The sequence below is a fragment of the Fusarium solani genome (assembly GCF_023522795.1).
Source record: "Fusarium solani strain SB1 chromosome Unknown bctg00000003_1, whole genome shotgun sequence".
NCBI classification, from domain to species: Eukaryota; Fungi; Ascomycota; class Sordariomycetes; order Hypocreales; family Nectriaceae; genus Fusarium; species Fusarium solani.
In genome coordinates, this window is record NW_027072154.1 from 1,382,415 (window position 1) to 1,405,091 (window position 22,677).

At 54.9% G+C, this 22,677-nt stretch overlaps 9 protein-coding genes across 9 annotated transcripts; 5 read left to right on the plus strand and 4 right to left on the minus strand.

Moving 5' to 3' along the window:
• Positions 1 to 1,725: 1,725 nt before the first annotated feature.
• Positions 1,726 to 5,633, plus strand: MRS44_006000 (uncharacterized protein; the record flags this gene model as incomplete). Its single annotated transcript, XM_046269318.2, has 3 exons — positions 1,726 to 2,322; positions 2,368 to 4,624; positions 4,672 to 5,633. The coding sequence occupies 3 exons, from the start codon at positions 1,726 to 1,728 to the stop codon at positions 5,631 to 5,633; spliced, it is 3,816 nt and encodes a 1,271-aa protein (XP_046140420.2).
• A 351-nt stretch (positions 5,634 to 5,984) lies between these two features.
• Positions 5,985 to 7,505, plus strand: MRS44_006001 (uncharacterized protein; the record flags this gene model as incomplete). The annotated part of the gene is made up of 3 exons (XM_046269319.2): positions 5,985 to 6,073; positions 6,122 to 6,647; positions 6,693 to 7,505. 3 exons carry the CDS (start codon positions 5,985 to 5,987, stop codon positions 7,503 to 7,505), a joined length of 1,428 nt encoding a protein of 475 aa, XP_046140419.2.
• Positions 7,506 to 7,800: 295 nt separating this feature from the next.
• MRS44_006002 (uncharacterized protein) lies at positions 7,801 to 9,333 on the minus strand (the record flags this gene model as incomplete). The annotated part of the gene is made up of 2 exons (XM_065621600.1): positions 7,801 to 9,075; positions 9,124 to 9,333. 2 exons carry the CDS (start codon positions 9,331 to 9,333, stop codon positions 7,801 to 7,803), a joined length of 1,485 nt encoding a protein of 494 aa, XP_065477672.1.
• A 2,071-nt stretch (positions 9,334 to 11,404) lies between these two features.
• MRS44_006003 (uncharacterized protein) lies at positions 11,405 to 12,076 on the minus strand (the record flags this gene model as incomplete). The annotated part of the gene is made up of 4 exons (XM_046269310.2): positions 11,405 to 11,469; positions 11,534 to 11,647; positions 11,736 to 11,868; positions 11,990 to 12,076. 4 exons carry the CDS (start codon positions 12,074 to 12,076, stop codon positions 11,405 to 11,407), a joined length of 399 nt encoding a protein of 132 aa, XP_046140417.2.
• A 452-nt stretch (positions 12,077 to 12,528) lies between these two features.
• On the minus strand, positions 12,529 to 13,335 carry MRS44_006004 (uncharacterized protein; the record flags this gene model as incomplete). Its single annotated transcript, XM_046280574.1, has 2 exons — positions 12,529 to 13,044; positions 13,090 to 13,335. The coding sequence occupies 2 exons, from the start codon at positions 13,333 to 13,335 to the stop codon at positions 12,529 to 12,531; spliced, it is 762 nt and encodes a 253-aa protein (XP_046140416.1).
• Positions 13,336 to 14,540: 1,205 nt separating this feature from the next.
• Positions 14,541 to 15,128, plus strand: MRS44_006005 (uncharacterized protein; the record flags this gene model as incomplete). Its single annotated transcript, XM_065621601.1, has 1 exon — positions 14,541 to 15,128. The coding sequence occupies one exon, from the start codon at positions 14,541 to 14,543 to the stop codon at positions 15,126 to 15,128; it is 588 nt and encodes a 195-aa protein (XP_065477673.1).
• A 1,439-nt stretch (positions 15,129 to 16,567) lies between these two features.
• MRS44_006006 (uncharacterized protein) lies at positions 16,568 to 17,296 on the plus strand (the record flags this gene model as incomplete). Its single annotated transcript, XM_046280573.2, has 2 exons — positions 16,568 to 16,975; positions 17,021 to 17,296. The coding sequence occupies 2 exons, from the start codon at positions 16,568 to 16,570 to the stop codon at positions 17,294 to 17,296; spliced, it is 684 nt and encodes a 227-aa protein (XP_046140415.1).
• Positions 17,297 to 17,497: 201 nt separating this feature from the next.
• On the minus strand, positions 17,498 to 19,942 carry MRS44_006007 (uncharacterized protein; the record flags this gene model as incomplete). Its single annotated transcript, XM_046270397.2, has 2 exons — positions 17,498 to 18,419; positions 18,468 to 19,942. 2 exons carry the CDS (start codon positions 19,940 to 19,942, stop codon positions 17,498 to 17,500), a joined length of 2,397 nt encoding a protein of 798 aa, XP_046140414.2.
• A 1,448-nt stretch (positions 19,943 to 21,390) lies between these two features.
• Positions 21,391 to 22,570, plus strand: MRS44_006008 (uncharacterized protein; the record flags this gene model as incomplete). The annotated part of the gene is made up of 3 exons (XM_046280572.2): positions 21,391 to 21,537; positions 21,582 to 21,690; positions 21,735 to 22,570. The coding sequence occupies 3 exons, from the start codon at positions 21,391 to 21,393 to the stop codon at positions 22,568 to 22,570; spliced, it is 1,092 nt and encodes a 363-aa protein (XP_046140413.2).
• Between the last annotated feature and the right edge of the window lie 107 nt (positions 22,571 to 22,677).

The following is a 22,677-nucleotide window of genomic DNA, read 5'->3' on the forward strand; positions in this document are numbered from 1 at the left end:
GCAGCCTCATGAAATTTATGCTGTTGCCAGTCGCCATTTTGGTACGAATCTTGCGACAGGATATCCTTACTCGGCAGCCCTCCCGGACACAATCCAACTCATCCGTTGGTCGTGGCTTTCTCTTGGATCCTCTCCTGCATTGGAGCACAGCACATAACCCAGCACCCATCGATACGGGCGCCCGCCGAATCCTGCTGCCGCGCTTCAGCCTCTGCGCCCCTGCATACGTGTTCGTGCGTATTTGACCGAGTTTGAGACAGCCGCCTTCTAAGCAGTTCAAGTCATGGTAGACTTCCAACACGAGTAGATCTGTGCACAGCTAGGCGCAAGCGAGCTGTCGGATGGCCATTCACACGAGCTTCTTTCGTGTTTCCATGCACAATCAGCTTGTGTGATGCCAGCATTGTCATCCTGATGCAGGTCAGCTGAACAACATCATTGCGAACTGTCTTTGAGAGCAATTGATCACCAGTGTGTCGAATGCGACAGAAGCCGACATGGGTCGTAGAAGGCGCGGGAATCGCGCCAAGCACCGTACCTGACAGCGTGTCATGGATCGGAGGGTGAGGTGCCGTCGACTGCAGCGCAGCGCAGACGCTTTCACAGCAGGAGACCATTGCGATACCGCGTTGCAAGCCCGATGTCACCTTGGAGCCAGCTCCTGAACTCCTGTGAGAACCCACCTGTGCGTTGGCCGACCAACCTGAAACCTACATACTGTAGGATATTTTGGGTGTTCGTCGTCTTTTGACGTGTGAATACTCGTGCTGCAACTTTATAACGACTGATGGTCTTTGGCAGTTGTGATTGCCATGGTGTCCTCAACAGAAGAAACTCCGTTCAAGTCTCGGAGCTTCTCGATCCTTTCGGTCAAACGCAGCCACTTCAGCCGTTGACAGTCAAACTTTTTTCGAAAATGGTTGGGAACACCGGGTGCCTAGCACTCAGATGAAGGAAGAAAGACACGCTGGAGTTGTACTTTGCTTGGTGTCATGGTTCCTGGCCCGCGTGCCGAGTCATCAAGGCTGCGTTTGCACATGTAGACAAGCCAATGGCAACTAACAAAGGAAAGGAAGAGATGAAAACAACCGAGGATGAGAGAGACAATCAGAGAGACAAACAAAAACATTGAGAGAATGGCAAACTGCCTTTTGAGTGGACAACGTCTTGATCTTGACGTGAGTTTGGAGCTTTCCAGAATCGTCTCGCAAGTCACATGCATTCTCTCGTGATCGACCCCACCTCCCCTTTCTAGCGGTGTCCTTCCAAACCAGGTTAGTGCCCGCTGTCGGGCAAGCTTCGCGTAAATTCAGTGGCTCCCTGTTGCTGGGATAGGTGGCTACTACTTACTTCGTGGGGAGAGGTCGTCAAGAGAACTTCCACCTCACCCTCAACTTTAACCATAACTCCATCCTTCAACCATCTTCTCTGAGTCGTCGCCTTCTCCGGTCTACGGTCTCTCGCATCGCTCTGGTTCTTCCTTCTGGTTACCGGTTTCACTGCCTGCTGTCTCTTGCACAATGTTCTAGAGACAAGACTCAATTACATCTGATCATCCTCCTCCATCGAATCTCCAATTCAAGCATCTATACTTGGCCGCAAGCTTCATTGCTCTTGTAGCCACCAGACTTGTACGTCCTACAGACATTTGCGACCTGTTCTTTATCCCCTAACATATCAGTTCATAGTACTCTACCTAGCTCCAACCGACTAAATACGTTCATCATGGCCGACACTGTCTCCGAGCTTTCTGCTGCTCAGAAGCTGATGCAGAAGCACGCCGAAGCTCCTCACCACGTCACCGTTGAGGATGCCCCGGATGAGGACCTTCCCATCCACGCCCCCGCTGAGGCCTCGAGCTCTGCCGATGTCGCAATTCCCAAGCCGACCAAGCCCGCCGCCGCTACTCTGGATACTCAATCGCATGAGCTGTTCCCTGAGCTCGGTGCTCCCAAGGGCAAGGCCGCCAATGTCGCTCCTATCTGGGGCGCCAAGAATGCCAATGGCAAGACCAATGGAGGTGCCTCCAACGGCGGTTCTCGTTCCTCGACTCCCGTCTCTGGAGCTGCTACTCCTAACAAGCCATCCATGTTCATCCCCGGCCGCAACGTCGAGACCGTGACTCTTGACCCCCAGTACATCCTGCCCCGTGGCCAGCTCAGGAGGCCTATCACCGACATTATCAAGGACATCAACCGCAAGTCTCGTGCCACCATCTCCATGGCTACCTCGGCCAATGGCCGTTACAAGTTTGATGCCGCCGGTCCTCAGGACGTTGCTCAACAGGCGCTCAAGGACCTGGTTGCTCAGATCGGAACTCGGGTAAGTATCGTACCACCGGTTTGCGACATTGTCTAACGTGCATAGACTGCCATCAAGGTCCCGATTCCCCAGTCCACTCGGGCCCATATCATTGGAAAGGGAGGTTCCATGATCAAGGCCCTTCAGGAGAAGACTGGTGCCAAGATCCAGCTTCCCAAGGTCGACGAGAACAACCCGATCGACGAGGAGGATGACGATGCCACCATTGATGTCACCATTGAGGGTAATGCCCTTTCTGCTGCTTCTGCCCGTGACGAGATCTTGAAGATTGCTGGCGAGCGATCTGCCAATGTCCAGACTAAGGTTCGGGGCATCCCCGCTGCCTTCTACCCCTTCATTGCCGGCCCCGACAATGCTCTGGCCCATGCTCTCGAGGAGAACAACGGTATCCAGATCCGTGTCCCTCCTCTGCAGGCCTACACTCCTGGCCAGGTTCCTGTTACCGCCGTCCCTGGTCAGCGACCTGTCTTTGCCCCTGCTGGCCAAGAGGAGAACCACATCCAGCTTGCTGGTGACCGTGCTGCCGTTCAGAAGGCCCGCGCCGAGATTGAGCGCCAGGTTGCTGAGCTCCACAGACAGCTTGCTGCCGAGCAGTTGTCGATCCAGCGCGGCCGCCACCAGTTCATCATTGGTGATCGTGGTGTCCCTGTCGAACAGTTCTTCAACGACACTGGATGTGCCATTCTGCTGCCCACTGACGAGGACGACGACACCATTACTGTTGTCGGACCTGCTGATCAGGTTGCTGCTGGTCTGGAAAAGGCCATGGACCTGGCCATGGGTATGCAAATGTCCAACCTCGACATTGCTCGATTCCACCGCAATGCCCCTGGCGGCGCTGCTGTTCACGCCGGCAACGTCACCCGCTACCTTCGACAGCGCAAGGAGATTGAGCGCCTCGAAAAGCTCTACCACACCCACATTAACACCCCCTTCTCCGAGGGCGGTGCCCTTCCCTGGGAGCTCTACTCTCGCGAGGGTAAGAATGCCATTCGTGCGCAGTCCGAGATCAGCGGCATCATCAACGGCCAGCCTCCTTCTCGTATGACCTCTGTCCCTGTTGACCCCTTCTTCTTCCAGCACCTCCGCAATGACGTTACCCCCAGGGTCAAGCGGGACTATGGTGTCCAGATGGTCGTTCCTGAGGCTGCTGAAGGCGAAGTCCCCGTTCTCCTTGTGTACGAGGGCCCTGACCCCGCCGAAGGCCCTTACCAGCTGCCTCGCTCCAAGCCCACGGATGCTGAAGCCCGTGCTTTCCAGCAAGGACTTCAGGATGCCCAGAAGCACATCCTTGAGCTTATCAAGAAGCAGGAGGCCATCACCACTGCCACTCTTGATGTCCCCGCCAAGTTCCACGAGAGACTTCGACGCTTCATCAAGAAGGAACAGGAGAGCCGCTCTGCTGACCAGATCCCCATCCGGGTCACCAAGGTCGGCACAACCATCACTCTCCGAGGTCCTGCTTCGGCCGTTGAGTCCCTTGCCGCCAAGGCCAACGCCTTTGTTGAGCAGGAGAAGGAGGACGAGAAGGAGCGTGGCTTCACTCTGACCTTTGACTTCCCCCAGAAGTTCGCCAACCACCTCATTGGAAAGGGTGGTAGCAACATCAGGGAGCTCCGAGACCGCTTCGATGTTGAGATCCAGGTCCAGGATGGCAAGGTTGAGCTCAAGGGTCCCAAGGCCAAGGCCGAGACTGCTCGCTCGCACATTCAGAGTCTTGCTCGCACCCTGGCTGACGAGACGACTCACACTCTCAAGATTGACCCCAAGTACCACCGTGAGCTTATTGGTGCTCAGGGTAGCCAGATCAACCGTCTGCAGACTCGGTACAAGGTCCACATCTTCTTCCCTCGATCTGCCAAGCCCGCTGCCGACGACCAGTCCAACGCCGATGCTGCCAGTGATGCCGGAAAGCCTCGCCGCCAGCAGCCTGCCGACGAGGTCATCATCCGAGGTCCCAAGAAGGGTGCGGATGAGGCTCGGGACGAGATCTTTTCGCTCCACAAGTACCTCGAGGAGCACTCTGCCACTGCTACCGTCGCCGTTCAGCAGAAGCAGGTTGGATCTCTCATTGGTCAGGGCGGTGCTGCCCTCGACGACCTCCGCCAGGCTACCGGAGCTAAGATCGACGTGCCTGCTGACCGAGACACCGATATCGTGGAGATCCAGATCAAGGGTACGGCTGCTCAGGTTGCCAAGGCCAAGAAGATCCTCGAGGAGAAGCGAGCCATCTTTGACGACACTGTCGTCCAGACCATTGAGGTTGACAAGAAGCACCACAAGGCTCTTATTGGTGCTAGCGGTAAGTTTTCTTGTATTCACATGTTGTGCATTCGCTAATATTCCCAGGTTCCAACCTCCGCGATATTGTCGTCAAGGCGGGTGGCTCTGATGACCGACGGGAGCTTGCCCGTACCATCCAGTTCCCCAAGCAGGAGGCTGATGGTAACACTATCAAGATTGAGGGCCGCACTGATGTTGTGCAAAAGATCATTGAGCGCATCCAGGAGATTGTTGGCGAGCGTGAGAGCCAGGTTACCGAGGTGGTGGATGTTCCTATCGAGAACCACCGCTCCCTGATCGGCCGAGGTGGTGATGCTAAGCGTCAGCTCGAGTCCAAGTTCACCGTCTCCATCGATGTCCCCCGCCAGGGAGACGGAAAGACTGGAGTCAAGGTTACTGGCCGACCCGAGAACGTTGCCAAGGCCAAGGAGCACATTCTGTCTCTGGTCAAGCAGCAGCAGGGTGAGACCATCCAGGTTCCTCGCAACCTTCACCACTCCATCTCCAACGGTGGCCAGTTCTTCCGTCAGCTCCGCAACAACCACCAGGTCACGGTTGACCATGCTGGACAGCCTCTTCCTCCCAAGCCTGACACATCTACCCGCTCCAACGTGGGCGCCCTTCCTCTGATCACTGATGAGGATGATGCCGCGACCGACGCCCACTCGTGGAAGGTTGTCCAGGTCGACGCTGGGGATGACAGCGACTTCCCCTGGGTCCTCCGCGGCACGCCAGAGAACGTGGAGAAGGCCAAGGAGGCCATCGCCAAGGCTGTCGAGCAGGCTAAGAAGCACGATGCTACAGGATACCTTGTTCTCCCTGACCCCCGAACATACCGCCATGTGATTGGCCCCAACGGCTCCAAGGTCAACTCGATCCGCAAGCAGAGCAACTGCAAGATCCAGGTGCCTCGGGATCAGGCCAAGGATGAGGCCATTGAGATTATCGGAACCAAGGACGGTGTTGAGCTGGCCAAGGACCTCATCCTCGCCGCTGTGCGGGAGGGCAGCAACAAGACGCGGGAGTAATATTGGGATACTATCCTATTGGACGGAGCATTGCAGGGAATATGCGACCGTAAAGGTTGAAAATCGACAGTAACTGTTGTAATAAATATAAGAGTAATGAATAATTCTCGAATGCATGCTACTAGTAATGCTGTGAAACGTCCATCCTCCTATCTCTATCTCTTATTCGTGTTCGTGATGTGAGGGAGTGGAAATTAAGCTTCATCACGTGCGCGGCTTCGATGGCAGCCATGCACTTGCTTCTTCTTAGATCTACTTGTCACACCGCTCGTACACTCTTCATTGATGTAATCGAGGGCTTTAGCTTCTTCCCAGCAACTCGCAGTCTGTCAATTGATAGAATATTGTGCGATGGGATCCCAATTGACCTCGTCAAAGGCGCCGTGGGAGGATGTCCCGGCCGAGGAGCAGCTGTTTGTCCTTATTACAGGCGCCAACAGGTAGGTTGACCAGGCTGTCCTCGAAGCTATGCTAATAATCTATGACAGTGGCATCGGTCTCAGCATCGGCGAGCGCCTCATCGACGAATTCCTCTCCACGCGCTCCCTAAAGTCACACCTCATCCTCATCCCCACCACCCGTTCCAAGTCCAAGTCCCTGCAGACGATCCGATCCCTGCGCAGCTACGCCCAGCGCGCCGCCCAGACCTCGACCACCCTGCGATCTCGAGTCGGCGATTCGTACCGTTGGGAGGATACCGTTGCGCGCATCCATGTGCTGAGCTTGCAGCTCGACTTGTGCGACTTGCGCCAGGTGTATACTTTTGCCGAAGAGCTGGTGCACAGGCCCGTGAGCAACCCTGAGGGTTTGGAGGGCGAGTATCTTCGAGATGTGCGCATTCCGAGAATTGACACAGCTGTCTTTAATGCGGCCTATGGTGGCTGGTCGGGTGTTAATTACCCGATGGCAATCTGGGTCATCTTAACGCAGGGCTTGGTGCAGTCCGTGACATGGCCGACGTTCAAGATGGCGCTGCCAACGTGCATCCTGAACGAGCGGCCTGAGTATGGCCTTGTATGTCTCCCCTCTTGAGTGTTTGGGCCGGACTAACATGTATAGCCCGAGAAACCATTGCTCGGCGAAGTCTTTACTGCCTGCGTATTTGGCCACTACATCCTCGCCCACCAACTTCTCCCCCTTCTCAGCCGACGATCAGAGTCCGAAACCCCAGGCCGCATTGTCTGGTCCAGTAGTCTCGAGGCGGTCCGCAATGTTTTTGACACTTCCGACTTTCAATGCTTCAAGGGTGATGGCCCTTACGAGTCTGCAAAGCGCCTTACCGATGTTCTCTCTCTTACGGCAACTCTTCCCTCAGCCTCGATCTACTCCAACCGATTCTTCACTCCCGACGACCCGGAAGAAGCCCGTGAAAAGCCCGTCCGCCCTCGCATGTACCTCACTCACCCCGGTATCGTCGCCAGCACACTCTTTCCCGTCCCGTGGTTCCTTATGTGGGCATACGAACTGGCCCTGGTTATAAGTCGATGGCTAGGCTCCCCATGGCACACCGTCGATAGCTACAGCGGATCCAAGTCGCCCGCATGGATTGCCCTCCAGGAACAGTCGACCCTCGATGAGCTGGACGCCGAGAAGATCAAATGGGGCAGTAGTTCAAACCGTCACCTTCAAGTCGAGGTAAAGAAGACCGAGGTTGAAGGCTGGGGTTGGGAGGGCAAGGTGGAGGACGCAACATCCTTCAAGGAAGACACAGCCGTGGGCGTCTTTAGGAAGACGATTGGAAGGAAGAGGGGAGCAGTCGATGTGACCAAGGAGGATATTGTTGAGTTTGAAGAGTTGGGTGTCGAGACGTGGAAGAAGATGGAAGAGCTGCGAGACACATGGACTCCTTTTGCTCGAGGAGGAACTGTATGAGGGTCTGTCGGAGGATAGATGAGGCTGAAGCTGAAAAGATGGACAAAAGGGTTAAAAGAGAGCCGACATAGACTGGCCAGTAACGAATACCACGATAGTTAATACTTGCTTGACAGATTCCTCAATAAGCACGCCCCAATTGATACCGACAAAATAAATAAATAGCATTGGATCAAATCTTACATGGGTATATTGCGAGAATGACTGACATACATGGTCAAACAACAAAGGACATTATTATTATGGTTCCGATTGAGCTGGTACTTTCGCTTCTCCTTCCCGTATGTGCCCGCACTCAGGGGTTAACAGTTGTTACTGTAGTCCGTGACCGATTCTGCTCGTCGGAGCGGATACGTCGCAGAGTCAACTTGTCGTGCCGACCAAAGAGACCCAGGCACAACGGCAGGGGTACCACGGCCATTGCCACGACCGCCTGAAAGATCAGGGCCTTCTTCATATGCTCGGGTGGGTTGGCATCCTTGGGTGCGACAAGAGCGTTGCTGACGATGATAAAGATGGCTCCGAAGAGCTGGCCACCAGCCCAGGCGATAGTCGAGGTAACCTCTGGACTGAGAGGGTGGCTCAATTCGATGAGATACTCGAGAGCGACGGGGACTAGGGAGAAGCACGACGCGCCAAGAAGTGCGAGAACAACGTAGGGACCAGCAATAGAACGCGTCTCGGGCATCCAGATAAAGATCAGGTAACAGAGGCCAACGATCGGAACGAGAACCTTGAGGGCGAGTAGGAAGCTCTTTGTACGGTCCAGAATGGGTGATGAAATGGCAGCAGCAACAAGACCAACCACAATCAGAACGGCGCCACCAATGCCAGCTTCGTCGTCGGAAAAGCCATAGGGTTCCATCATCTGGTTGAGCAGAGAGGAAAGAGAGTTGAAGAAGCCAACATAGATGGAGAACGGAATGAGGATCAGCCAGAGCTCCAGAGATCGAGAGATGACGGTAAGTGAGTCGCGTAGGTTGAGCTTGGGGGTCTCGGCAGCAGGACCAACAGGCGTAGGTGGTTTAGCCGGGACGAAGAACGCAGGGGCAGCGCAGACGGTTGACTGAGATGTTAGCTGGGTCAACAACCAAGACGCAATACTTACAATGATGGAGACATAGAGAACCATGCTGGATACATCACCAGGCTTGCTGACCATGAAGGGAGTGATCAACTGTCCAAAGGCCGCACCGAAGGGGTTGGCCAAGCTTGTGAGGGCTGTTGCTGCTACACGGCCACGGTTGGTGAACCACAGATCCGAGTAACGGGTTGGGGCAGCGAGGATGAAAGGCTGAGCGAATCCAATGATAATCTCTCCAGCCATAGCATATGCAATGTTTCCTCCACTGGCCTTGGTAGCGCCGGCATATCGAATCCAGTTTCCGATGAGGATCAGGACAGCGGCAGTCATGAAAGCCAGCTTGGGTCCACGGTGCAGGATTGCAATGCTGATGGGAAAGACGGCCACAAATGCCAAGAAGAAGGCGGTACTGATCCAATTAATGGTCGAGGTCTTCACATCGTAGTAGGTGGCAGCATGTGAAGACACAGGCGCAAAGGTCATCCACTGCTTCAGTCAGCATCTTAATCTTGGCGCAAGCCAGCTTCAACCTACATCCCAAGAGACAATGATGTTCATGAGCGTCAGCTGAGCAAGACCGAACCAGCGGCGTTTGTATGTTCGATATTCGGTCGACGCGCCCTGGTGGATGCTGCCATCTCCCTCACCATCGCCATCGCCCTCTCTGCGCTCCTGGAGGCTAAAGTCGCGAGATCCGAGTTTCTGTTTTCGCCAGAAGCGACCACCGACGCCGTCGTTGTTCATGATGGAGAATGATTCAAAGAGCCGCTTATGCCGCCCTTGCTTCTCTTCTTGGGCGCGCATGCGTTGTTGGCAATGGAAAAAGTCGACTCAAGAAGAGACCGCGAGATTGTGGATTGCTGATGCAGTGGAGACGACGGCTGGTATTTCAGGGACACTGCAGGTCTCCAAAACTTGATCAAAGAGAGTAGGGCAGTCGGCAGTGGCAAGGAGTGATGAGCAGTGTCGGAGATGTTTATCGTGGCGGCGGCGGTCGCAACAACGAAATGAGTGAATCGCGGCCGAGTTGCAGTAGTAACAGTCCGGTGATGGCTATAATCACCACCAAAAGCAACTCCACTCAGGGGATTGACAGGAAGGAGAAGCACATGCAGCTCAACTGAATCTCTCCTGGATTCGCCGGAGGTTGTCTCGAGGTCCAGGTCACCTCACAATCGCCTCATGGATACCGTCTCGTTTCGTCGAGTCTAGTCCTGGGGTCTGTGCCGAACCGTTGTCCCACCCTTGGTATTTATTACCTGAGTTACTACCAGGATCCTCGCTGCGCTGACACGGAGTCGGAGCCGGAGCGTGTTGTTGGTTCGACCGGCTTGCTCTCGCAACTGTCGCGTGGTGTTGGGCTGTTTCAGCTTGGCAGAGCAGGGGTATATAATTGCTTCTGTGATTTTCTCTGCTTATTCCTCCGGCGACGGGAACGAAACAAGTCTGACGATAGATGATGGAGATGGAGACGGAGATGGAGATGGAGGATGGAGAAACTTGATCTACCGTCTCTAAAAGAGGGGAGATCTTAAGCCGGCCGAGGTGATAACATTCACGGCAAGTGCTATCCGTCCTGCGCTTGCACCTCCCTGACGAACACCTTCCTGAATCCTCAACGCACTACAACCATAACGGACTGCGCTTGGACGCTGATAGGTCACTGCCAGACAACGAGAGGCATGCCGCAGCGGCGTTTTAGACTCCAGCCAACCAAGCCCTTGACTATCAGCCATATCTCCCCCTTTCGATCTCCTACAAAAGAGCCATGCGTGCCAGGTCCTGTCTGCGCCGCTCTCGCTGCTCGCTGCCACCAGTCGCCGTCGCCGTCTTCTGTCAGCGGGGGCACGGGGTTTCATCACGCCGGCATCATTGCCCGATTTGGCCGCCTCGGTTCGCAAAACCTGCCAAGTCACATCTGCGAAATCTCACATGATGGCCAGACTATCTGTCCTGCCCATGCCGCATCTGAATTGATTAACACGCTAAGCAGGATCCGAGAGCCTCGATCTGGCGACCACTGCGTGATGGGGGTCGGACCGGTCTCTGGCCATGGCACATGCAGGCGTTCCTCCGAAGACCCTAGAATAGAAGAGAATAGACGACGGCATGCAGTTTACCTGGCAGCGAGGTTTCAGTGTGCGTTGTCGCTTAAGTTGCTAATGTTGGCCATGTTGTCAATGCTGGCTTGTCAACGTTGGCTTGTCAATGCTTTGACATGGTCCCTCGATCTTACTGTGGATAAGGATAACGAGTTTAATAAGACTGCGCTCTGAAGGGCCGGGTTCCGATGCAAGACACAAGACACATCATCTCCAGGCTATTTCGACATGCTGTGATGCTCAAGTTGGTCCGTCTAAACGCAACATGTCTAACGGCCCTAGTTGTACTGCAGTTCCTGCAATGTTCCGTGTGCAACATCGGGATAATGCTGTCCTCGATACACCAACTAGAGGGCTCAACATGGCTTGCGTTAGTGTGGCAGCCAAGGCAGGACCCAACAGTCAACAACTACGAGTGTAAGAGCCATCTGCCCGGGGAACATCTAGACCGAATCACCATCCATTGGAAACCAGCAAGACAAACTGGCATTAGTCAAGTCGATGAAAGAAATCTATTCAGGCGTTGCAGCGTATGATACAGAGAGAGCCGCCGTCAGACAGTGCTCTGGACTTGACATCCAACAGACGACCAATCGTACAAGGAAGCCCCCGCAAGAGTATCCTTTGCCTCGTTCCGGCATGGCGTCTCGACGTGGTATAGTCATCTCGTCAATACGAATCGTTCGCATCGGATGACTCGGTTGATCGAGTATTTACTTGAGCTTAGCCCAAAGCTTAGGAGCAGCGCAGGCGGTCGCGCAGTGAGCCAGGTGGAAGACTGTACATGTTAGCAATTGTGTGAGATTGGGCATCGAGACTAGCAGTCTCGTCGTGTGACATACACTCCTCAACGCAGTCCTCCTTGGCACCACCCTCGCTCTCTTGCTGCTGCACGCGCTCAACGCACTCATCAAAGTGGTGCTTGGCGGGAGCACACTGGGGAGAGTTCCGGCACTCTGTCGATGCGTCAGCATATTGAAATTCCAGTCCGGATCGATGACGACACAGTATTTCGCTCGATTCGTATGAATTGGTATGACGAACCTTCCTCGAGGGTATCCTTGGGGTCGACGAGCTCCTCCTCATCCTCCTCATCCTCATCCTCATCATCCTCCTCCTCTTCCTCGGCCTCCTCCTCGGGCTCGTCCTTGGTCTCGGTCTCGGCCTCGGGCTCCTCCTATGCAGTGTCAGCCTTGTCAATGGATTCACGGGGCATTGGCCGCGCCCTCGCCCGCGCCCTCGCCCGGTGCGTGACGCAATTGATGGGGTGAGAGAAAATGCGTGAGAAAAAGCCGTACCTTGGGCTCGGCAGGAGCCTCAGCCTCGACGACGCTCCATGGCGTCACGGCCTCGACAATATCGGTGAAGGCGTCCCAGATACCCATTGCGACAGGCGGAAGAATTCACAATGGCGAGTGGTGGTTTCGATTGAGGTGTCGTTGTCGTTCCTGATCGTAAGAGGTCGGAAGCTCTCGGCCAGAGGCACGAAATGAAAACTGATCCGGAACCTAGGTAATTGAGGCAGTTTGATTGGCTGAGAGGCACCCGGCTTTGTCAAAAATACCGCACGTGATTCAAGATCCGAGCGTCTTCCAGTCTTCCGGTGATTATGTCATCATTGACCCGCACTTTAGCCGCAACAAATAATCATCACCAGTCTGCTTGATCTATCATCTCATTTCTTCTAATCTGATAGCCATTGACAAACGTAAATCATGTGAGCAGGTCTGCCATCGCTACGATACAAAAGTCCCGACGGTACAAAAAAGACAGTTCATAATGCAGTGCTCAAATCTTGGTATCTTGACCAGTCCTCGATGTGGTCGAAATGCGGCCGTTAATCATCGCGTTCGTATACTCCCCTGTCAATCTCGCCCCGAATGTGATCCTCCAGCCGGATATTCAACTGCTGGGCTTGCGCCTCGTCATAATCTGGCGGTGGCTCATCTGGCGCCCTCCGGCTGGCGGCACTGTCGGATCGATCTGGCCGCGTATCCAAAGTGGCTGTGGCTGGTTGACTAGATTGGGCCTCGTAGGCTGGTAGAGGTTCATCGGGAACATCAGCGCCAGGGCCCATCTCGCGGCGCATCTCTTGATACTGGAAGAGGCGCTCCCTCAACCGGATGTAGGTCTCATTGAAGTCCATCATGCCGCCGTCGGAAAAGGTGAACTTGACTTCGACTCGTGGAATGTCTGGGGGAATGCCACCCCCAGATACTGGGATGCAATCTGACTTCCAGACCCATCCCCACCACATCGAGGACGAGGTCGTAGAGTCTTGGAATTTTAAGATTGGGGCACTAAAGGATTCGAATTTTGGTTCTTGGGTAGGTTTCGATGGTAGATACACGATCTATAAGGTCAGAAGGTGACGGCCAAGACAACAGAACAAACTCACTCTCTTGTTGGTAAGGAAAAGGGTGCCCCTATCGCTTTTCCGTTGGAACGAGGTGCATCGTGATCTCAGCTCCTGGGGCACAGACAGGTCGCATGAGATCCTCGAGTCGAGCTTCATCAAGATGCGTTCATTGCCAAGCTTGACGAAGCCGCCCTGGTTAAGCATAACCCAGCTATCGGCATTGTCAGGGTCGACGGGCCGCGAAGGAGGACGGCTCGTAATCAAATAGTCGTGAGGGTTGTCCATTGTAGGGCGGGGTCCATGACTCCATGGGCCGTAGATGGCGGGGCGGTCGACGGGCGGACTATGCCGCGGACGCCGTGGGCGCCGTGTACTGGACGGGACGGGACGGGGGGATAGGACGGAGGTGCAAGGACAGGACGGGATGGTATAGAGCGGAGAGTGACGGAGAGGCACGGAGGTGACGGGCGGGAGGGTGACGGAACGGAGGAGAGCCACGGGCAAGGATGGGCCTCGGAGACTGGGCGGGAACGGAAGAGACCAAGGGCCAAGGTAGAACAAGACAAGACGGGGAGAGGAAAGGCTCAAGGGGAAGAGGCTCGCGAAAGAGGCTTACTTTATCGACATTGTCGCGGACAGGGTTCAAGCGACCCTAGCTCGTGGACGAATGGCTCCAGGCTCCGTACCGGCAGGTCAGGACGTGCAGGCAGCTTTTAGTAGCTCCGAGATCTTGGAGCGAGTGGCTCTGCGGCCGGGTTGGCCTCTGGGCCTTGGGGCCTGGTGCTGGTGCTGGTGGGGGGTGGGTCGTTTGGACTGTTGGACTGGACTGTTGCGAGTTGGGTAGGAGAAGAAGCCAAGGGCAAGGTAGCGGTAGCGGTAGCTGGAGGCCAAGGCGCGGCCAAGTTTGGGTAGACCAAGGGAAAGATGGGTGGACGGCAGAGACAGCTGGAGAGAGACAGGAGGGAGGCCTGCGACCAAGGACCAAGGACCAAGGCAGCAGGAGTAAACTCCCAGGTGGCTGGTGGCTGGAAGCGATGCCGTAACCAGGTGGGGGAGGCGGCGATTTGATCGAGTTGGCGGGCGATTTCGATTTGTGGGCAGGCAGCGGGCGAGACAAGACAGGCGGCGATGGTGTGATGTCTAGAGTCGCGGCAGATGCAGTACGGCGACTAGAACGAACGGTACAGTACTCTGTCTCCAGCTGGATGGCTGGCTAGAGCGGCTGATGTGTGGGAGGGATGAGGGAAGGAATCAGTGTCAGTCAGTGGATGGAGTAAGGTTGGAGATGCAAAGTTGGGCGCTGCGGATCGATTTTTGGGCCGAGCCGCGGTGCTGATCTGCCAGGAGGTCCACGGTCACGGTCCACGTTGGGTGACTGTCACTTTCCGGGACGAGAGTCGACCAATGAATATCATCATCTGCGTCCTGGGTCCTCTTGAAACAGTCCACCACGTGCTCGACGCAGTTCCGTTGTGTCTCGAGATACACCCATGCCTTCAGAGACCGACCTGGCTGTGAGCTGCCCAAACAAGCAATCGGATAGAACCATCAGGCTTCTATACACGCATCAACTTCAAACACCACAGCCACCAACACTCTGCCCTGATACCAGTACAAGCATTCTCTCATATACCCCTGGCATGCCAGACCCTGGCCCCGACGCTGAGCTCGTTGCAACCTTGACATCAACTCCTCCGAGCGAGGATCCTGATGCCCCTCACAGGACCAGGACCAAAGCCCCTCCCCTCCCGTATCTAGCAGATCCGGCGACTGCCCATCGTCCGTGGAACGGAGACCTGAACGCAACAGTTACAATCAACCTCGTCTCACCCAAAGAGTCTCCCTCTCCCTCATCAAAACCCTTACGGGAATCATATCCGGCGTGTGGCCTGTCAACCTCGTCCATCACCCGACTGGTCTTGGCCGGCTTAGCGAAAGCTAGACCCATCCACCCAGGCTCCGGCATCCACCAGCTCAACCTCAGCCCAACCAAGTGGGTTCACGACACAAGACCAGCAGTCATAAATATCGACTCAGCCCTGGCGGGATATGGCACCAGCATGTGTGCTTTATTTTGATGCTGCTCCTCATGGGACTCGACACCACGAATCATGATGCCTCAGAAGAGGGGCAATTCATCCCACGCCAACTACGGATACGTCTCTACAGTATGGTATGCATCGTCTAGCTGCATTGGATCCAGAAGGACCCAGCAATCGACTGAACCCTCAAGACCGGGACAACCGGGATGGTCTCTGCCCCAGCTCTCGGACAAGCACCAGACAAGCACCAACGGCTGACCGAGAACGGTACGGTACGGTGCGGCGCGGCTTGGGTTCGTCGCGTCTCAGTCTGGGGTGTCATGCACTAGAAACTGATCAGCATCGCATCTACGCTCAACAAAGGCTCAGCATCCAGACCAACTCGTCCAGCCATGGATCCCAGCCTCGGCCCCGCCCAGCAACAGACTAGAAGGGTCTAACTGTCTGGAAACAGAAGACAACAGCTGATGTTGGCAGCAAAGGCGCGCTATCCTCTGTACCATGAGATTCGGATCCTGTTCCTGTGCATAAAGCAGCTCAACCCGCCGTGCTAGGCCGTAGTAATGCCAGGTGCATCGTCCTGCGTCAGGTCGGACCCTGGAGTGTTCCATGCGCCTGGGGACATTTGTAGGATCCTAGACGACAAGAGATCGAGCACTTGGTAATCATCACCAATCTCGGAATCTATAGGAACAAGCGAGCATGATGCATTGCAGCTCGAGGCCTTGGATAGGTCTAATAAGTACCTGCCCTGAGTTGCTGAGCCCTGCATGCGCACCTGCCTTCTCACCATTCACCGTCAATCGCTTACAACTTTGAGGCGGGGTTGAAAAGTTGAATTTTCCCTGAAACACCAACAACCTGGTTCCAATGCCTCATCATGACTCGGCAATGCAGAGCCCAGGACGTCAATCGCGGCTGGGGCCGTTGACAGGACGGTTCCCATCCTCCGTCACCTGTCCCTTGCTCAAGAGACACGTCATTTCTCACCAGCCGAGCCTCCTCCGTCACCGATTGATACCTGGAGTGGAATTGATAGCCCGTCAATGCGTTCTCTTCCTGTCCTACGACCCCGCTTGAGTCGAGAGAATCAGAGAGGAGAAAAGAGCCAACAAGGGACGTCATCTGCGAGCTCCATACAGTAGCTCCTAAACTAGGGTTATGCAGCCTCCCTCGCAGCCGCAACAAGCTCCGCTCAAGCTCCGCTCAAGCTTCCGTCCGCAAGGCGGAATCCCACGTCTCCATGATTGGCTTCTGCAAGCCCCTCGCTGCCTCCCCACCATCCTGACAAGGCCTCGCATCGACATGTGCTGGTACCGAACATGATTGGACCTCCGGGTTGATGGAGGCTCCGGAGTCACGGAGCTCCCAGCTCCATCACAACTGATCCTCCTGCGATTATCGCAGTTTCACACGACGACAGATAGCCCTTGAGCCTCTATTCTTCACCGACTTGTTATCCTTATCCTATCAACATGGGTTCTCACGCCGAGAACATTGCCAAGCTTCAGCAGTACACTGCTTGTGATATCTCAGATGCCCTCCTAAAGCTCAAGGTGCCCGGTGCCGGCTTCATTGCCGACCTTGACCTCTACAGCCACCCGGAGAGCAAGCCGGCTTCGGTTACCATCGCTCCAGTCTCGACAGTCTTGTTCGCTCGCAAAGGAGAAGACCTGCCAGAGCCAAAGAACATTCCCAGCGGTGTTCACTGGGCTGATCTGACACAACCAGGAACGATTGTCGTTCTCAAGCAGCCAGAGGGTCAGAAGAATGCCATCTGCGGTGGTATTATGGCAGTTCGCATGAAGGTGTGCCAAGCCAAGGGCATTATCGTGGCCGGGCGCGCCAGGGATATCGGGGAACTCAAGAGCACCTCCTTGCCTGTGAGTCCCATGAACCTGGTTACTTTCAAACTCTGAGACTTGCAGATTTGGGCCCGTGGATTGTCCACTGTCGGAGCCGGTGGCGGAAGTGTGCCCTGGGCCACCCAGGTACCTCTGGACATTGACGGAACCCTCGTGTCTCCAGGCGACCTGGCATTTAGCGATCCAATCAACGGGGTGGTCGTCATCCCTCAGGACAAGGTGTCTGCGGTGGTCGAATTGCTGCCCAGGCTGACGTCGGCCGACGACAAGGTCAAGGAGGATGTTCTCAAGGGGGTGACAGTCTACGAGGCCTTTAAGCTACACCGAAGTAACCTGTGATGACCAAGCCATGGACACAGTGGCTGGCTAGACAATACGCTTATATGTACCATAACGAGTGAAAGGACGACATACACACTCGATAACGCCGTGTCATCAGTTCATTAACATGCCATCATCAAGCAGACGCAACCAGACTACCAACAATGTCCCAAACAACCATACACAAAGAAAGAAGAAACATTCCGGCCTCCAGACTTATCACAGCCACTCGTCCTTCTTCGGCGCCGGCGGCTTATCCAGACCAAAGTCGAGCTTGGGCATCTCAATCTTTGGCGCCTGCTCAACCTTTTTCTTCTGGCCCCCTCCGGCCTTCTTTGGCGAACCCCGGGACTCCGGTGGCGGCCCATATCGTACATCCTTATAATCCCAGCCATCCTCAGCGGCCGCTGCGACCCACGTGCGAAGGCCGTCGTGTACGCTTCCATAGAATTTCTCCTTGCAGAGGCGAAGACTACCTCCAAGACAGCGTTCCCATCCGGAAATGCGAAACTGTGCTCGCAGAGCATTGCGCTCCTCGACTGTAGGTGTGCACGCCAGGATCGCGTTCATCAGATCGAGATGGCAAGCCAGGTAGTTGGTCGCATCCCATTCCACTCCGCCCACGTACGGCGCTGCCGGCACAGGAGGGCGCTCCTGAGGGAAGTGCCGGAGCATGTAGGTATACGGACCAGGGTTGGAGTCTGCCGATGAAGGGCGCTCCGAGGGGAGATCTACGACGTTGACGTTGTGGAGGAATATCCAAAAGACTTCCTTTGTCACGCAGACAACCTCCTTACACCATACGCGGTATGGCCTCTCCTGCCTCATCTCCAGGACAAACGGCAACGGCCGTTCGTCTTCCTTGGGTTCTGGGTCTCGCAAATGTGAGAGGACATTCTTTGCTCTCGTCACCCGCTCAGTCGGGCTTGCAGACTCGATGTATGTGAAGAGGACAGACGTGATGATGTTGCGCGTGGTGAATTCGCTGGGGCCCTTCTTCTCAGGGTCAAACAGCATGTGGAGGAGCTTGGGAAACAAGTCACCCTGGATCGTGTCGAGATACTGCATAGCGCGAGCAGTCGTCGACAATGCCTTGAGACAGAGAAGGTTCTCGTGGAGGAGCGCATCCTCATGTTCCTCCCTACAATATGTCAGCATGATCCCAACTATAACCGATGGCAGAACTCACCTCCACTCAACCTCCATGATACGGTTGAGGAGACCAACAATCTCCTTCATGCCGCCCTGCTGGATAAAGTCTTCAATCCAGGCGACGGTTTCGTTCCGCAGCAATAGTCGGAGCTTGTGAACCTTGCCGACTTCGACGAGCTCAGGCTTCTGAACCTTTCTGAGATAGGCTACATAGTCGCCCGGGCCTTGTTGGAGCTTGATCTTGGAGAGGATGCCCGAGTTGGCTGATCCGCTTGATCCAGGAGGAGCTTCACTAATCACGCTATCGGTCGATTTGCTCCTAAAGTGGTGGCCAAGCGTACCGTCACCCTTGGACTTTTTGACGGGCGAGCTCGGTTCCTTATTGTCCTTTTTTCCTCGAGAGAGCGTAAAACTCTTTCCTCGTGATCGCTTCGGCTTGTCTTCGTACGTGCCCGCATCAACCGAGCCGTTGCTGTTCACACTGTCAGTAGAGCAGGGCCTTTCAGCCCTCAAGGCCTGCATCTCGGCCCAGTCCTGACGGATAAACTCCATCTTGATGGTGTTGCTCAAATTTCGCATCTTGTACCTCTGGTTCTCTGGAATGTTTCGTCGATCCAACATGGCCTCGAGGTGCTTGTCGATGTCCTTAGGATCGAGCACCCTCTCGGTGGGCTCGGCAACGGTCGACATGGACTTGGATCGGCCGTGGGTGAATGTAAAGGCACTCAGGACCTTGCCGCGGCTACTCTTACTCTTGGACTCGGTCGAGTCCTTGGAGCCCTTTCGGGATTCGTTCGGGAAGCGGGCCTTTGTTGGTGACGGTGGTGAGTCCATCTTGGTATGCATGGGGTGGAATGACTTTGGTCTCTCTCTGACCACGGGTCGATTGCTTATGTAGAGGTCCTGGTCGCTTGGTTTCCTTGTTGCGTCGAGACTTGCACGTTGGCTCCGTGGCTCTTGGCTCAGAGGGTTTGATGTGAACTGGGCGTATATGGGGGTGGGCGCAGGTGGTTCATCGGGTGTTCTGTTCTCCTTGTCCTTGGAATTCATGTCCTCGTCGGATCCGAACCTGCCTAGGTTTTTGAGGGTCTTGGGCCTCAGCAAACCAGCCAAGTTGGTTCCCGACTTGGTCTTTTTGGGTTTGGTTGGCGAGACGTCGCGGGACTTGGTTCCCTTGGTGTCATTGCCAGCTGCCGTGATGACAGTAAAGTTGCCGAAACTGTTCTTGGTCGGTGATGGTGATCGGCCGCGGTCGTCTCGGTCGTCTCGCCTAGGGAAGCGAGGGATGGGCTCCTGCTGATTGCGCTGCAGCTCAGCCAGGGCTCCGGGGTTGGAAAAGTTCTCAAATGCCATGATCTTGGGCTGTATCGGAGGCGTGGTGCCCTCAAAAGGGCTCAGAGGAGGGCGGTCTTCGTTGGAGGCCTGGCGACGGTTCATAAAGGATTCGAGTATCGATGACTTGGGCCGTGGGCGTCGGCCCGGCTCGAAGCTGTTGACCTCGCTGGGATTCATTGTCGTCTTGAGACAGTCCGATTGACAGCTAGACTGGCCCTGGCTCGATCAAGGACAAACGACAAAGCGTTGGGTAAAGAGGATGCTGAAGAACATAAGAACGAAAACAAGAGACTTCACCGACGGTGAAGAAGGAAACAGACTAAGATGCCGGATGAGACTATGCCATTGCGGGAGAAGAAAAGGAAAAACCGGGGTAACAGGTGGTTGACAAGTCACGGATAGATAGGTTCAGGCCGTTGCGGTGCAGGTGTGGATTGTTTATCGGGGCGCGGCGGTTGACCGGGAGACGGGGCGGTGGTGCTATCTTATCGGTGCGTGCAGTGGCAGTGACGGTGACGGGTGGATGATGCACCGCCGATGCACGATGGCGTGGACGAGCCTGAGCGGATTAAATTTGGGCCTTGCATGTTTGACGTCTGTTTAATTGTTACAGGAAGAATTGAAAGGGCAAGAATTTGCGTGGTCGTGGTCAATGTTGATCGACGATCGGGATGGTCCTACAAATAGATCTAGAATCCTACCTCGCAAGATTGATTACCCACAACACTCTAGCCAAAGACAGCGACGTTTTCAATGCTTTCAATGCTCCATGATATAGATTTCCCTTTTGATAATGCTTTGTTCGCTTGATAACCGAATCACGTCAAGATGCTAGCGTTCTCCGTCAGATGTTGATCTGGCCATCGATATTGTCCTGCACCGTGTCCATGAATTGGCACATCGTCCGTGAGTAATAGGGCTGTCGTGTGTTCAAGTGCTCCTACGCCTAGTGATGGGAGGCATAGTTCATCCTCTCATCCCCCCTGCCGAGCCTAATGCCGACTTGCAGTGTCTGTGGGGAACGGGGCGAGAATCGGTACGGCTCGGTCGAGATGGAGGCTATCAAGAGAATGCAAGTGAAGATGCAGAGACGATGTCGGATAACAGCAATGGACAGCAAGAGATGGAGGTTCAGCATAGCATCACGTGGTTGGTATTCAAGGCAGGAACCCATCCAGGCATCTCCTCCATTCACCTCCACCATCTCCATCATCAGATCAATCACGACTCTCGACTCTTCAACATGCACCATCTCCATCTCCATCTGCCGCCGCCCTCTACCGAAGTCTTAACCCCGGCTTCTCCACCATGACAACCCCATAACCACCACCCCCACCACTTCAACGTTCAATTGCCTACGCCAGCAGCCAACCGCGTCTCCGAGGGCGTCCCTGTTTTTACATGCAAGATTCCCGCTCTTTAGACCGAGGCTTGGGTGTTTAAATCGTGCGTCTCTCCCGCCGTTGGATCTCGTGGGGTTTCTCGGGATAAATGTTTAGCCTTCTGCCCCTCCATCGTCACCAGCTGCTCATGACTTCTTTTACTCGTCTTTGACTTTAATTCCTCTTCAACACCAATTGACTCTTTTCTTGTCTATGAGGTTCATCCCAAGACTTGCTTCCAAAATGCCTGTTCATCATCTCATGGTTGGCACCTGGACCCCTCCGGGTGCCATCTTCACCTTTGCCTTTGACGATGAGGCTCTCACACTTGACCTCATCAAGAAGACCGAGATTCCTAAGGACGAGCCCATCTCATGGATGACTTTCAGTGTAAGTCGAAATGAGACCAATTGATCACCAGCTGACCGTCAAAGCATGATCGGAAAGCCATATATGGCGCAGCTATGAAGAAGTGGTCCAGCTTTGCCGTCGAGTCGCCGACTTCCATCACCCATCAGGTGTCTCATCCTATGCAACACGATCGTATGTCTCGCGCCCACGACTCAGCTTCTCAACTAACTTGTCAGCCAATGCCTCTCTCGCGACGACAAATACAAGAGCCATCTTTCTCCTCGCTGCAAACAAGCCCCCGTACGCCGTCTACTGCAACCCATTTTATGATCATGCTGGTCATGGTGCCGTCTTCACGACAGACTCTACCACCAAGGCTCTCAAGGAAAACGTCCAAAACTACCCCTACCAACCCAACACTGGCATTCACGGCATGGTCTTTGATCCCAAGGAGGAGTACCTGTACTCGGCCGATCTCCGCGCCAATAAGCTTTGGGTCCATCGCCGCCGAGAAAACGACGCTGCCCTTGACCTAGTGGGATCTGTCGAGTGTCCCGATCACCGAGATCATCCCCGTTGGGTTGCCATGCATCCCACAGGCAATTACCTCTATGCGCTCATGGAGAAGGGCAACCGCATCTGTGAATACCTTATCGACCCGGCTACTCGTCTCCCTGTCTACACGCATCGACAGTACCCTCTGATCCCTCCTGGTATTCCTGACCGGTGGACACAGTATCGCGCCGACGTTTGCGTGCTGTCTTCGTCAGGGAAATATCTGTTTGCCTCGTCGCGAGCCAACTCCTTTGACCTCACGGGTTATGTCGCCGCCTTTGCTCTGTCATCTACAGGCGCCATTGAGCGTCAGATCTGCTTGAACCCTACGCCTACGAGTGGAGGACATAGCAATGCCGTGGCGCCGTGCCCCTGGACCGACGAATGGGTGGCCATTACAGATGACCAGGAAGGGTGGCTGGAGATTTACCGCTGGCAGGACGAGTTTCTTGCTCGCGTGGCCAGGGTGAGAGTGCCTGAACCTGGTTTTGGCATGAATGCCATCTGGTACAATTAGAACACCAAAATGAAAGAGAACAATGTCATTACGAAATATTGCGGACACTAACTGTCCTCGCTCGAGCTACCAATTAGCCTGAGACGCTGATGTACATGCAGTTGCCA